At 40.2% G+C, this 15,163-nt stretch overlaps 1 protein-coding gene across 1 annotated transcript in view; it reads right to left on the reverse strand.

The window, feature by feature from the left end:
* The window catches only part of MAMDC2 (MAM domain containing 2), a gene marked incomplete at its 5' end in the record, with an annotated part of 61,995 nt that overhangs the window by 15,656 nt on the left and 31,176 nt on the right, over positions 1-15,163 (reverse strand). The window contains 7 exons of the mRNA XM_082336002.1: positions 2,028-2,293; positions 3,172-3,318; positions 5,797-5,890; positions 9,644-9,900; positions 12,177-12,314; positions 13,268-13,352; positions 14,076-14,341. Coding sequence (XP_082192128.1) covers positions 2,028-2,293; positions 3,172-3,318; positions 5,797-5,890; positions 9,644-9,900; positions 12,177-12,314; positions 13,268-13,352; positions 14,076-14,341 — 1,253 coding nt within the window. The remainder of the gene's footprint in view (positions 1-2,027; positions 2,294-3,171; positions 3,319-5,796; positions 5,891-9,643; positions 9,901-12,176; positions 12,315-13,267; positions 13,353-14,075; positions 14,342-15,163) is intronic.

A 15,163-nucleotide genomic window follows, 5' to 3' on the forward strand; every position in this document is an offset into this window, starting at 1 on the left:
ATTCTAAACCTAATTTAATCTTCCAATCCAGAAAAAAAGAGTGTGACAGAACAGGTTTAAACGAAGGCTAAGGTATAACTTCACCGCCCTCCTCTCCCCCTCCCACATACATAGTTATTTGGCTAAGGGATGTCTGAATTATGATATGCTGAACACATGCCGAGTTCTCTAAAGCCCCATAAATCTCACTTTTTGTCATATTTGAGGAATGCCTCCTCAACAGAAACATTTTGCAACTTGTTTCCGTGGGAAAGAAGGCTTTCCCATCACAAGACCTGAAGGACCCACTGAAGATTTTTGAGAATTGCCAGAGGCCAACAAACCCTCCTGCTGCAGAACATGGGGTTTCTTCCCTCCTGCAGACCTTCGGGATCAGAAACAGCAAGATATTCCCTTGACTTCTTTATTCTCCTCTGTGCTGCTGTTCCCATCTGTTACTGCCTACAGACAGACTGGTAACCACAGACATGAAAGCTGCAATTCACGAAAAGCTTTCCATCCCAAGCAAGCTTCTTCACAAGTGTTTTAGATACACTAATTTCTAGGAAAACATAAAAATAGTTCTTCATAAATTCATATTGGAAAAGATTTTCCATGTAAATGTCAGATGCTAAAAAAACTGCCACCTCCAAGGCTATAAACCACTTTTAACAGTCATGCTGAGCTGTCATCACTACTCATACAGTACACAAGCTACTGAACCTTTTTAGAAGTAATAAAGAAATACATAAACAGGAGATGGCAAAAGTATGTTAAAGCTTGCCTTTTCAACCAATACATTTTCATGATTTTAAAAAAAGACAAAAATTCTTTACTGCAAATATTTTGGGATGATTCTATGAGAGACTTTTCTGTCATGCACTTGCTGGGCATTAATAAAACTCTTTTTTTTTTCTGTATCAGTTGAAAGGGAATTAGAAATTCTATTACATTTTATGCATAAAAATCTCCCAGATCAGAGTAAACACCAGCCAACAATTATGACTGAAATTTTCAGCATGAATTTCCCTTTTAACACAGTTAGGCAACTTTTTTTTTGGCGAACAGTGTATTTACTTCAAAGAAAAACACTTTTTTTTTTTCTCCCCCAAGAAAAGTTAAACTCAATAACTATTGCAATTTCAAAAATTACTTTGTAGTGGGGAAAATGCTTAAGATATTTGTCTTAATTTAGAAATACCTGAGTTACAAGACAACCTTTCATTCATATGTTCATAGTACTATCACACTTTGGGAAAAAAGCTGGATTTATCTCATTGTCATCAGGTAGTAATCCATCTGGTTCTCCTTAGATGACTCACAGATAGTGAAAACCCGTTACAGAAATCAGGATAACTGCAGAAGTAGCGCCTACACAAATTTGTGTAAAAGTCAGTCTTTGTAAAAAGAGTGGAGGTGAGGAATAACAGCAACTTGAGGCCTTAACTCAGGAGGTGACGTGAAATATTACGTTATTCTTATTAACTTGCTGAGATAACAAAGTGACCTCTCCAACCAGACACTGCAAATACTTCAAGTCCATTGCTCTAAATTACACTGACTTCTGTTTTCATATTTTAACCCCGTGGTTGAGTTTAGGAAAGTAGGATCAGCTCCCCATTTTGACCAGAACTTACCAGTACTGACTTTTTAGATTAATTAAAATCTGTAATTGAATACAATGATGTGAATCACATAGGAAAGAAACAAACAAAAATGAGTGAATGTTGAGCCTGCTGAGAAACCAAGACACAACCAGCTCTCGTTAGAGCTCCTTGAGTGAAATCTCCACAAATACTGTGACTACAGTTGAGGACACCAGGGCAACATTGCACCATTCCTGGTATGAAGCCCCTTTGTCAGGGCTCCCCTGGGAGCCAGGCTGTGAAGAAATACTCTACTCCCTGCTGTACTGCCTGAGGAACTCTATTTCACTGTGCAAGTATAGCTCACTTAGGATTAATCCCCAGATAACAAAGAACCCTGGGAGGAGAAGGCAAGGAAAATCTCCATCCAGAGTTCAGCAGATTTGAAGAGCTGGCTCTTACCTTGCAAGGCATAGGCTTTTTGAAGGAGATTTCAGCTTGAGTCCAAACTCCCTTTGGAGAGTCCAAGACAGACCAGATTTTCTCCTGAACGACATGATTCTCCTCAAAGATATAAACAGCAAGAGTACCACTCATTTTGAAAAACCCATATAAGGCATAATAAAAACGCAGACAAAACTGCAAGTTTCCTGGCAGGGTCGGGCCATACAGACGTCCAATGTACCCAGGCTGTGATGTAAACTTCGTGTTCGCCAACAAGTAATAACCTGCAAGACAGGACAATTATTGGGTATTTCTAATATGCAATTAGCACAGCTGATTTGCTATTAAAGTGGCTTCCGTTATTGCATCAGACTGTGGTTACAAAAACAGTTTCTACTGGCAGGAAACAGACTATCACACTCTGTTTGAAAGGAAATAAGAATTTTTCTAAAAGCATGCCAGCTACTTCAAGCTAAACTGGCACGTGGCTAAGTTACCAGAAATAAGCACTTTTCAAATTTACACTGAAAAATTTTCTGGCCTGCTGGCCTCACTGGAAACCTGGCTGTTTCAAGGGTACCACTCCGAGATTGAAGAATGAAGAATGGGGCACAAGGCCTATTATTCCCTGCACCAAGTATAAAGAGGTGAGACTTTAGCATATGTGATTAGGAACCATGAATACTCTAGACAGAGAGATGTGTGAGTTTCAGAACTTATTAGCAGGCCTTTCACTATGTGGCTTCACTACACAACATTTCACAGTTTTCCCTTAAAAATGCCAACTATCCTAAGCCTGGAAGAGCTAAGAGCACGCTATTCCTCTATACTAAAAGTAATGCATTAAGCTACTATTATATGTGCTTGCATATTTTGGTGGAATCATCCCTTCAGTGACTACAGATCAGTACAGTGAAGATACTCTGATTTACAGCCCTGCGCGACTATTCAATAGGTGACCTTCCCCCTTAACATGTGGGGAGGCACAGCCAGAGTCCCAGCTAGGACAGAGCGGTGTACACCGATTTTTAATAGCAGGGGGTTGCAGTGAGGCAATCTAACCAGTGTGCCAATGGCATTATTTAACAGAGTGAACAATGATACAGCAGGTTAACCTTTATATCCACTTTGACTCTTCTAGTGAAAAGGAGTTTTGATTTACCAAACCCGGTAGTGTGATCTCCTGCTCTATACACATTACGCTTCACTTTCACTCTGCTCCATCCTGGGCCATCTTTGTGATCCTGGTAAAAACTACACAGATCTTCCTCAAAATTGCAGCCTGCTTGGGCAGGATTGAAAGGAGTTCCTAAAAGATAGATGCATATATTCTGTTAGGAAGAGCACAGTATAATAAGTATTTGAAGCACAAGAATGCCAAAGTATACTCTGTTTCATCTTTCTTTGCATTACAGAAGGTGAGCATGTGCAAAGATGTTATATGTATATAATGCAAAGTCACAATGATATCAAACTATCAATTTTCTATCGCAAGTGGGTGTTATTTTCTTATATTTTTGCTGGAGCCAGGCAGAAACCTCCTTCACAGCCCCTTAAAATAAAATATAAACAAGCTACAGCTATTAAGAGAAGATTCCTCCTTGAGGAGGACATAATGCACAAAGACATTCAGACCATCTGTTTTCATCCTCCTTCTTCATTCAAAAGATATTTGGACAAAATGAGTGTAAGTACGCATGTGTGTGTGCATGGATGTCATATTTTCATTTCAGTTTCCAAGGGGATAATTTTCTAACATCAACATTTAATATTCTTTTAAAGAGCACTTTTTTAAAACACCTTTTGTAGTCATGTATAATATGTGGGCATATGCATGCTGCAAGTATGTAAGTCAAAGAGCTTTTGGTTCATGTAACCACCTCACGGCTACTGACCTCTGAAGCTATGCCTCACTCATTTTAGCACTGCAGCAAAGAAAGCTGCACCATTTATAGGAAAGTTGATTAAAAGCTAAGCTCCCCAGCCCTGCTGATGGCTCCTTCTTGATCTGCAATGTGGAATTCATGGGTCAGGATTTGCTTTAGTCCAAAAAAATCCCCCTGGTGAACAGTTCCTTTCCAGTAAAACACTTCTACTTCTTTAAAAGCCTCATCAGTCACTTGTACCAGATGCCTGGGGAAGGAGAGGCACAACCCAAAGCCATCATGCAATTTTTGGCTACATCAGGAGTCAGGATCCTGTGAGCATCACTCTATGGCAGCATGCACGACCCTTCTGCGTGGATGCTAAGAGGGGCTTCCTGGCAAGGGCAGGGACACAGGCGATCAGCTTCAGGTGATGAAAAATTTCGGTGATGCTTGTGGTCTCTTCAGCCTCAAATAAGCTAGATCTAAGCACTGTCCATATGTCTTTCTCTGCCTACAGAGAAAAAGGAGGCAGCTCTGGCCTCCCCCCACTGCTTTCCTAGCTAAAGAAAACACAGTTGGAGGACTACCAGGTCCATGCAGCATTAAAGATTCATTCTTTGGTGAGCAAGTTTAATACTCTGGTACCTTTTCCCTCTGTTTGGCTAACATTGAGACCTTTGTTGACCAAAACTTCCAGAAAAATAAGGGAAAAACTTTTCATTTCTCAAACAGAAAAAAAAAACACAAAAATTTCAAAATCAGAGTTAGTAGGCAAAGTTCTAGCTGAACCTGTAAAATTTACCAGTCAGAGTAGATCTGAACTTGGGCTGTGAGAGCATGACTAAATCAGGGTTGGGGCAGAAAATACTATAAAATTTATCCCATGCCTCAACACATATAAGCCACCTGAAAATTAAAACGGAAAACCCAGATGAGCACACAGCTCCAATCCATGGCATACTGCAAACGTAACTCAGGATTTTTGTTGCAAAACAAAGCAAAAACAGGCATTGAAGAGTTAATGAAACAACTACTCAGCCAAGAATCATGGATTAATAACATATCTGGAATCTAACTCCTATTGATACTTGAGCAGTGCAGGTAAAGCTAGCAGAGACTCCAAGCAGATAAAAAAGGGAAAAAAAATCTCTTTTTCCTTGATCACTTCAAAACATTACCCAAAAATTCAAACTTGTGACCAAAAGAATGGATGAGCTTAGTGGGAAACCACTAATCTACTTTTGACTATTGCTTAGTGCTACAGTAAAACCCAAGCAACCAGTACACAGCTACTTAAGAGGCTGCATCCACAAGTGACAAAAATCCTTCATCCCAAGTGCCTCTACAGCAGAGGTCAGGTGGATTCAGCTGACTTCTGCTGCTGTGAAAACCTCATAAAATCGTGACAGACACGCCACTCTGAGATAAATAATACCTCCCAGAAGAGTGAAGACAGGAAGGCAAGGCTCCTGTTTTGGCTGTGAAGAACACCTCGGGGCATGTGCCGTAGAAGCAGATATTCCCTGCATAGGCAATAACGAAAAGCCCAGGACATTTTCTTCTTCATATGGTCACACCTGGGGAAATCCCTGTCTCGTTCTGTGACAGGCCTGCAAGTGGTAATTTGTTCAAAAGCTGGAGTGATTCAAATACAGCGTTCAGTCCAGTGCTTTAGTTGCAGATCCCTGAGGCAAGGTCTTTGGAGAAGAAGCATTAAGGACTGGTTTCTGGATCAAATGAACGGCATTAGTGTTTATCTCCTGTTTTGTCGCCAGGAGGGAGAGGAGCCAATGGCGCTGGTCAGTTGAGAAGGTAGCATCTGCACATCACTATCAAATATTGCAAGTACTGACAGATGGTTCAGAGGAGCAAAGCAAAAGGGGAAAACAAGGAAGGTAAATAGCAATAAGAACTCATACCTGTCTGATTGCTGCAGTAAACCGGAGAGAAAGAAATGTCATCAAGGGCAACATAACCTCCTTTGGCACTATTGAAAGCAACTTCAAATATTACCTGGAAATGATAATTGTTTGTTATTCATCTACCATATACACAACAATAATTTTGGTACACATCTTCATATTACAGAATTCTGATCGGATGTCCCAGACAGACTTGAGGGCATCTCAGACAGGTGTTGGGACCAATTAAATTATATCACTAATTAGGGATATAAATCAGAGCCTGACCCTGGCACCACATCTTTGCCCACTCAAGGTCAAGTAAAAATCAAGGGGAACATAGCTCTTCTGCTGCTTTATGAAGCATCAGTTTGAAAGATGCAGTAAGGTTACTGTCATGATACCATACAAAGCCACTATTCAGGGTCATCAGTCTGTACTGACTATAACTCCAAACCTGCCTAATTATTACTGTAGAATCTATCTGGATCAAGAGCTAAAAACAAACTCTGTGAGTTACTCTGATGTTACAATATTAAGTTTTACTGTTTTCTCTAAACATCCTCAGACACTGAAACCCATGCCTTGGCATCAACTGGCAGGGAAGATTTCCTTTAAAAAATTTAGTTAAGATAAGAACCAGAAAAGCTATCATTGTGTTTTGTTCACCACAAAAATCAAACAATGTTTGTACTTAGCCATTCTCAAGGGACATAATTTCCTTAAATAAGTGGAGAACAGTCCGTAACTCTTGAGGAAGTATCTCAAAATTTATCTTAAGTATCAAAGCTCTGAGTTACAGGAAAACTTTGAGAAAAGGCCTGAATCACAAGGCAACCCCAGGGACAAAACAAGGATATAAGGACAAATGCTTCCAGAGCGAGATCCTGTTCAGTGAAAGCAATGCCTGTGATGTCTTGCCTAGGGATTGGAGCCAAAATAGGAGAGCGATGAAAGAATCCTGAGTGATTTCCTTTAGCCGGATGAAACAAAGAGGAAGATCCTCTTGAAGCAACTGAAGAAATTATATGCAAGGTGTGATCTTACTTCTATAAAGTGATCTCTCAAATAATGACTGTGCTGGATTACATAAAAATTCCTGGAGCAGAATAAAGGCCCATCTAGCCCAGTGTCTTGTTTCCAACAGAGGTCACCTACAGAAAGAACTGAAGCCAATGACAAGTTTTCAGTTCTTCTTCTCTCACATTGCATTCCTGATGGATTCTTTCTTTCCCATTAATTAGTCCAACCAGTTTTTGAACTGATCAGAATAATGATATCCATAGTACGCTGTGGAATTGAGTTCCACAGTTATGTGATGTAGGAAAAAATCCTCCCTTTGGTTTACTTTAAAACTGTTACCTGGTAATTAAGAATTTGGAGCAGCAACATAAATCATGAGAAAAAGGGAACGGTTAATCTTCTCTGTATCATTCATGATTTTTATGAGCCTCTACCATATTCTACTTCAGTCATTTTTTTTACAGCCTGAAAACTGTTATTTCATTAACGTAACTTCTCCACACTTTTGATTATCCGCATCTCCCTCTTGTAGTTCTAGGATATTCTTTTTTAACTGAGATGGTGGGAGTTTCATACCCTGCTGAACACAGGGGTACCCTGTGCATTCATCCAATGGTACGACATCCTCTGTTTTGCTATTTATTCCAGTATAGATAGTTTCCAACATTCCGGATGGTTTTATGAATGGCACTAAGAACTGAGAGGATATTTTCACAGTAATGGCAAGTTCTAAGTGATCATTAATTAATTTCCATCTATAATGCTAGGACTGTTTTTCCCCTTGCGTGTTACTTTATATTTATTGAATAAGTAATTCACTTACCATTTAGTATTATGAGACTTTATCAGATCCGATTTCCTTTCCCATACCATTTGAAGTCTGACAATTCAAATGGATGGCTTGGCCACTAACATTGTAAAGTATAAAAGGACTATGTAACATCTGATGAAAATTAGCTTTACCCCTAAGAATTTCTGAAAATCTGCAGGCTTATGGTGAATTAACAAATAACTTATGTGGAGTTAAAGAAAGTAGAATGAAAGCCGATTTATTTGTAATCCTAGTATTAGAAGTATATATATATAGGGAGAGACTATATCTATATATTAAAAAATTACATATATATGTATAAAATACATATTATATATTTGTATGCATGTGTCCTGGTTTCAGCTGGGATAGAGTTAATTTTCTGCTTGGTAGCCGATATGGGGCTGTGTTTTGGGTTTAGGGTGAGAACAATGTCCATGATACACTGATGTTTTGGTTCTTGCTAAGTAGTGCTAAGGAGTTGCTAAGTGGCGCTCACACTGGTCAAGCACTTTTCAGCTTCCCATGCTCTGCCGGGTGCACAAGAAGCTGGGAGGGGGCACAGCCAGGGGGGCTGACCCAGACTGGCCAAAGGGCTGTTCCATACCGCATGATGTCATGCTCAGTATATAAGCGGGGGGAGTTGGCCGAGGGAGGGGCAACGATCACTGCTTGGCGGACATGCTGGGCATCGGTCGGCAGGGTGGTGAGCAATTGTACAGTGTATCGCTTGCTTTGTATTACTATTATACTATTACTACTTGTTATTATTATTGTTATTATTACTATTACTACTGTTCTATTTTTATTTTACTTTAGTTATTAAACTATTTTTATCTCAACCCATGAGTTTTCCCCTTTTGCCTTTCCGATTCTCTCCCCCATGCAACCAATGGGGGAGTGAGCAAGCGGCTGCATGGTGCTTAGTTGCTAGCTGGGGTTAAACCACGACAGCATGTAAGTATATATGTGTATATATAATATATATACGCTGTTTATTCCAATCTTCTACTTATGTATGTATTAGATATAAGAATATCTATTTTACATATATATAAAGATATAATGTACACCACATATATACACATACATACATATTTTTATACATATGTATGTGTATGTGTGTGTTTATATATTTTTTTATACATATATGTATTTATATAAAAATGTTTATTCCAGTCTTCTAAGGTTTGGGTTTTTTTTCAGTAAACACTAGGGAATAAAAAATTCCATTTCTTTCTGACACTCTTGAAATTAGTTATAGTAACCATAGAGAGCTGGCTTTCACATGTAAGGACTACAGTACTATTAGGACCCAAGTTTGGACTCTATCTTGTGAAAGCACAGAAAGACTGAATTGCAGGACTGTATAAAGTAGAGAATAGAGCTCAAATATTTTTAAAAATTTTTCTTCTGCAGTGGGAGGCATGCATTATTTTATGACAGTCAGCATCCTCAAAAATGGATCATCAAGTCACAGAAATATGGGACTCAGAAAACATTGACATTATTTAGTAGGAACTGAAAGACTTCACATTACTAGGAGCCTACAGCGTCCCAAGGTATTCTGTTTAAGCACTTCATCACCTGACTTCATCTTTCCTGAAAATCAAGCACCAGTATGGAAAGTGATTCATCCTTGACCCTTATGCAGTGGTCAAAGGAAAGAACAGATCGCCAGCATCTTTATAATCTTTATAAAAACTTCTTCACCGAAAGGGTGGTCAAGCATTGGAACAGGCTGCCCAGGGAAGTGGTTGAGTCTCCATCCCTGGAGATATTTAAAGGACGGATAGACATGGTGCTCGAGGACATGGTATAGTGATGGACTTGGCAGTGATAGGTTAACGGTTGGACTCAATGATCTTAAGGGTCTTTTCCAACCTTAACGATTCTATGATTCTATGATTGTATAATGATATTTCAGATACTGGATGGCCACTGCCATGTTCCCAACTTGGCCGGAGTTGGCACTGATGTCTGATGCAACCTGGAAGTCGTAGCTGGACTGTACAGGAATGATTGCTTTACCTCCATGGGGTATGGCGCATTGAAGTCAACTTCTGCTAGCACCCAGTCTGCACTCAGTGCACTCTCTGTTTTCCAGATCTCTTCATAAAAGCCACTTGTGTCTCTCAAGTAAACGGTAAAAACAATGCTACTTTCCTGCTTAAGTTGATAATAAAAAGATAAGCACCCAGACATTGGGGTCGTGGTCTTTGGTGAGATTAGCTGGGCCACTTCCTGAAAATGTTTGACATAAACAGAGTCCACATACATGTAGTGACCTAAAAGTATAAAAGAAACTTGGTGTAAGGACACTCTTTAAAGGACACCACTTACAAGAAGTATCAGGAGATGGGCAAGGACTTGACGTATCTCTACCACCTGGACAACAATGGTTGATTCCTAGGAAATTTTAGTAATTCTAAAAGATTTTTTAATCCTTTCCTCCTATGTGCAACCCAAAGTTGTTCGGCTAAGATACCACTGGCAAAACAGTCAGTCTCAGCTCTTCTTAAGTCTTTATTCGAGACCTTTATATTAAAGAAAGTAATAAAATCTCTGAATTTTGGGACCCATTCATAAATGGAAAAATGTGTTACAACTGATTAAATTCCTTGCCTCCCAACAGCTCAGTATAGTATTTAGTCTTTTTCCAAGTGCAGCTTTTACTGAGGCAACCCAAGTAAGTGAACAGGACTATAAGCCATGTGTTTCCTCACATGTTTTACTCAGCAGTTCATTTAATATATCAAATGAATTGGCAAATAACCTTTATTCTGCACATTTCACTGCTTGTATAATTCTGCTTGGTCTATCTAGGATTTGGTTTCTAAATGCTTTATCATTTTTACTGAATAGACTGCTTTTTTGTAAAATCCTTAGAAAAGACTTTTGGGAGATGTTAATAAACAGAAAAATGCATTACAGATGAGCAGACTCCCTCCCCCTACAACAGCCAATACGACCTGCAGAATTTTCAAAGGGTACAGCTTCTCAGACTTTGATTTTGGGAGAGCTATCTCGATTTAAACAGGACACATCCATGTGCACGGATATGCTGTGCATCTGTAGTTTTTCTTCTTCTACACTGCATCAAACAGTATCAGCTGATGAACAGAAAAATGGTTCTTCACCAGTAGAAAACTTAGAGGAGAATAAAGTGTCAAACTGACAAGGTACTTCAGCATGGACACTGCGAAATGTGCCATTAGGTTTGTATCTAGACCCGTATGTTAATTAGCTAGTAGTGTTCTCAAACCTGGAGATGTCACTTCTCGCTTCACGCCAGTGGAAGGAGGGGAAAGGGCTTGCTTGGCCGTGGGTCTCCTCCAGCCTGCCCACTGCCAGGGCACTGGTGACACTTCACTGGTACTTGCCTGAGAAGTTCTGGGATTCATTTTTGCTCTGCAGTTTTACCACATTTCATAGCTTAATTATGATCTCCCTGGCTGATGTACCTTCATAGCACAAGTCTTGCAAAAAGAAGTCTCTTCTGTGACTTTTGGCTTCTCAGTCGATGGTCAGCAGTGAGGGTTTGGTGTGAAAAAGAAACACTGTGGCTACAAGAAAACAGATCCCTCCCAGTTGGCGGCGTTTCCTATCACATACAGTACTTTATTTAATAGGTAGAGCCACTGTCTGCTGTTGAAGTTGTGGTGAGTTAAACTTCCATCAAAATTTTACCAGCATTTAGGTGCCATGGGGTGATGCAGGGCCGGACTGACACTCTGTACTCAACTCACACAATTGTGAAATAAATAAAAAGGCACAGCGGCATGAGTTAAGGAAAGAGGATCAACCCTGCTTTTCATGATGATTCCTTGCACTGTCACAAGCGTCACGTTGTCTGAGACACACGGTGTGCTGCAGCAGCCAGATCTCCCGACTGTCACCTGCTGCGGTACTTCACGCAACACTACATCAAAGGCTAAGATACCCCCCAGCCCTCTCTCTGACTATGTAAAATGTTCTCCTCTCAACAAGGTGGCCAAGACAAGCATTCCGTACAGGACAAGTGCTGATAATCCTTTAAGTGTTTACAGCATTCTGCCTCCAATGGACTGTATTAACAGCACCACATTTGACTGAAAGGAAAAAAACTCCTAAACTGTGCAATTTAACCCAAGATTCTCCAAACATGTTTCAATCCCTTAGCTTCCCTACTCAACTTTCCCAATAGCCATTGCAAAGAAAACCCCTGCCAGATGTACAGAGCAGCGGTACAAGATTTTAAAACTTATTGTGGCCCATACTTTTAGAATCCACAGAAAGATTAATTTTCCCCCTCTTTTCCCAAAATTTCATCCTTATTTTGAGTAATTTTGAAGCTTAGCAAAGGGCATAACAACCTTATTATAAAGCTTACAGGAAATTTTGTGTGAACTTCTGCAAATTCCCCCCATCTTTTTCTAATCCCTTTTTTCATATAAGTCATTCTTACCACGTCCAGTGCCAGGAGAAAAGAAAGAACTCACATAATAATTTGCAGTATAAGAGTCATACGTGGATCACAGACTCAAATTTTCCACAATATTTCTGTTTTACATTTGTTGCTTACCCAGTTCACTGTTAAGTGTGTGGTCTTTGGGTAGGATAGACTGAGAATTGCGAATGTTCCCTCCACCAACAAACCAGTTGACATTGGGGTTCCAGCGGTTCACGAAGCCACAAAGATGATTTTCTTCAAAGTCACATTCTGCAATTGCAGACGTCAGCAGCTCAGTGCACACATTTTCATTACAGAAACTGGAAGAGAGGCTACTGCTAAGCACTGGCCTTGTTTTACGTATGGCAGAGCAGATAACATCTATATTTATAAAACTGGACACAGCACTTAACAGCTTATAATAAATGGAAGGAAACTTAGCCACAATTTTTGATCAATTTTTGATAAAATTCTCATTTCCATCTGGTTTGGTCCGATCTATTTTTTCATTATTTGGCAATATAGGACTGCTGTAATTTAGAACCAAACAAAATAAATTTAAAATATACCACTTCACAGTATTAAATAGTTAGAGCAGAACTTCCACTTGTAAATCAGGGATGGCTAGAAGCAAAGCAGGACTAGTATTTCATAGCGGTAATGAGATTGCTTTGCTTCCTTCACAGAGCCAAAGAATTGTGACAATTCAGTTGGACTCCACCAGAGCTCTCCAGAAATGCAAAGGTCTCCCAGCCTCCTAGCCACTGAACTTCATTGGCGGTTTTTGGCAAATGTCATGAGGAATTAGCAGTAAGTGTAAGTATCAACAGAGCCTTGACTCTGCAGCCTGCAAGATGCCACTGTAAGGAAGCATGATCAGGCAGACAGCAGAAATAATATCGCAGCTGTTATGTCTAATATTTGCAGCACTCTAGTTTTCTGAAAATGTAACACTTGTTCCTGCTTGAACAATAAATAGCTTTAGAATGAATTATTGTATGTGAGATATCTATACATATCACAGAGACAGGTGAATAAAAACACATATTAGCGTATGCAACCTTAGCTTAAAAAATACCCATATCGAATATGGCAGCCTACTTTTCAATAAGGAAAAAGCCATTGTCTTTTTTCTAAACCCAGACCTTAATTCAGTTTTAAAACTGCCAACAAGGCATTTTTTTCTATGCAGAGACTATGGGAGCTGAGGAGACAGTACTTACCAATACAATATCCAGGAGTTATTTTAATTTCAAAAACTGCTATACTGGCAGATTTATCTTGTCCCATTTCACCTTCCAGTACAATCTGCACAATATAAACCAAACTGTAAATTTTAGGGTTTCAGTATTTCCATTATCACCCTGGACATTTAAACAGGATAAACAGGAGAACAAATAAAATATATGTGAGGGGCTCATCATCCTTACAGTCAGGAGAGGTGCTTTCGCTGGAAGAGCTTGGCAGAATGCACAAAAGACGGAGCCAATGCCCTTCCTTGAGGACAGAAGGCACACTGAATAACAATGAGACAAGGCCAAAAAATCCCACACTTCATGTAAGAGTATGAGACTCCAGATTCCTCAGCTGTGGCTATACAGGACGTTATTGTGAGAGACGCGCCGGGGTGGGTTTTGGGTAGAAATACTCTCCTCTCAGCTTCTGACTCCTCCCAGAAGGGCAAAAGGACAGGAACGAGCGAGCGCAGCTGCAGCCCCACAGACCTGCGAGGTCCCGTATCTGCTGCGGGACGCCAGCAGCTCCGCAGGGCTGCCACGAGGCGAGGCATCCTCACCGCACGGCTCGGCTGGCCAAGCTCTCCCGTGAGCCGCACCACGCGTTCGCTGGGAAGAGCACCGACTGCCTGACTCAAGCCAGCTCTGCTCGCTCATTTTAGGGACAGAGGCGTTGGCTGACTCACAGCCCTAGAGGTGAAAGCCAAGAATAGGGCCCAGAGCAGTTCAAAAAGCAGTTCGTGGACCCCAACACACGCACCAGAAAGCCTGTGGCGTCTTCTAAAATCAGGCTTACCTTGTACTTCTTTGTGCTGTTCATTAAATCTAAGCTAGCTATGAGCCAGCTATCTGAAGGCTCCTTGGCTGACCACAGCAAACGATCAAAGCTCTCTCCTTCCTGCCTCAGGTACAGGTTCAGCCTGGCAGGATCAGGGGAAGTCTCTGAAGTCGTTGCTATCTGATAAATCAGTCTGATACAGCTCCACTCCTCCGAGTACAGCTCAGGGCTGGACAGCACTGCTTTCTCACCCTTGTAAGACGTATCCACAGAAATGTAATGTCCTGGGAACAGACACACATCAGAATAATAAATGTCAGAGGCTTTGCTTTTGCATCCCTGGACAAAAGTACTTATTTATAAATAGGTATCGGAACGGTTGTTCTAGGGCTAGGTCAGAAGACTGAGACCGCCACTCATTCGTTGAGCAAGTATATTTAGGAATGCAGGAATATTTAGTTGGTTTACAGATTAAAACTTTTTAACTTCATTTTTATAATTTAGATTCTAAAACAATACATAAACAAGACATTGCAGCCAAAAACTTTTAAAGCATTTCTGGTTTCAAAGAAGAAAACTAGAAAGACACTCTTTAACTAGTAAAACTAACATGTACAAATCTGCTGATTCAAAAAAGTGCTAAATGTAAAGCTACATTTAAACATATCAGCAGTCTCAATGGGATTATTTCAAAATTAGTCTCTGGATGGATATTTTAGGAGCAGGGCCTAAAACATAACCTTGTCTATAAAAACAAAAGAAAGGCTGTGATGACAAGCTAAAAATGCACAAGGAGGCCAAAAAAAAAGCCAAAGAAGCAACATATAGAAAAAGGAGGCAACAGTAAATAAATCACAGTGAAACAGAAGTCTGGTCCTGGAGACTTTACTAACACATCAAAACCAAGATCAGGAGAGTAAACAGGATGCAGGAGTCACAGAAACCTGGAATGCAATGCCAGAAACAAGTGAAACATAGAGAGAAAGACAATTTTTAAAAACCCAACAAAACAAGTTAGGACATCCATGTCTGAAACATCATCCCATAGATGATCTGGAAAATGAGCCTCGTAACCTAGTGGCAATGTAAATCAGACAAATCCCATT

This window comes from Platalea leucorodia (genome assembly GCF_965183815.1).
Source record: "Platalea leucorodia genome assembly, chromosome: Z".
Taxonomy (NCBI): domain Eukaryota; kingdom Metazoa; phylum Chordata; class Aves; order Pelecaniformes; family Threskiornithidae; genus Platalea; species Platalea leucorodia.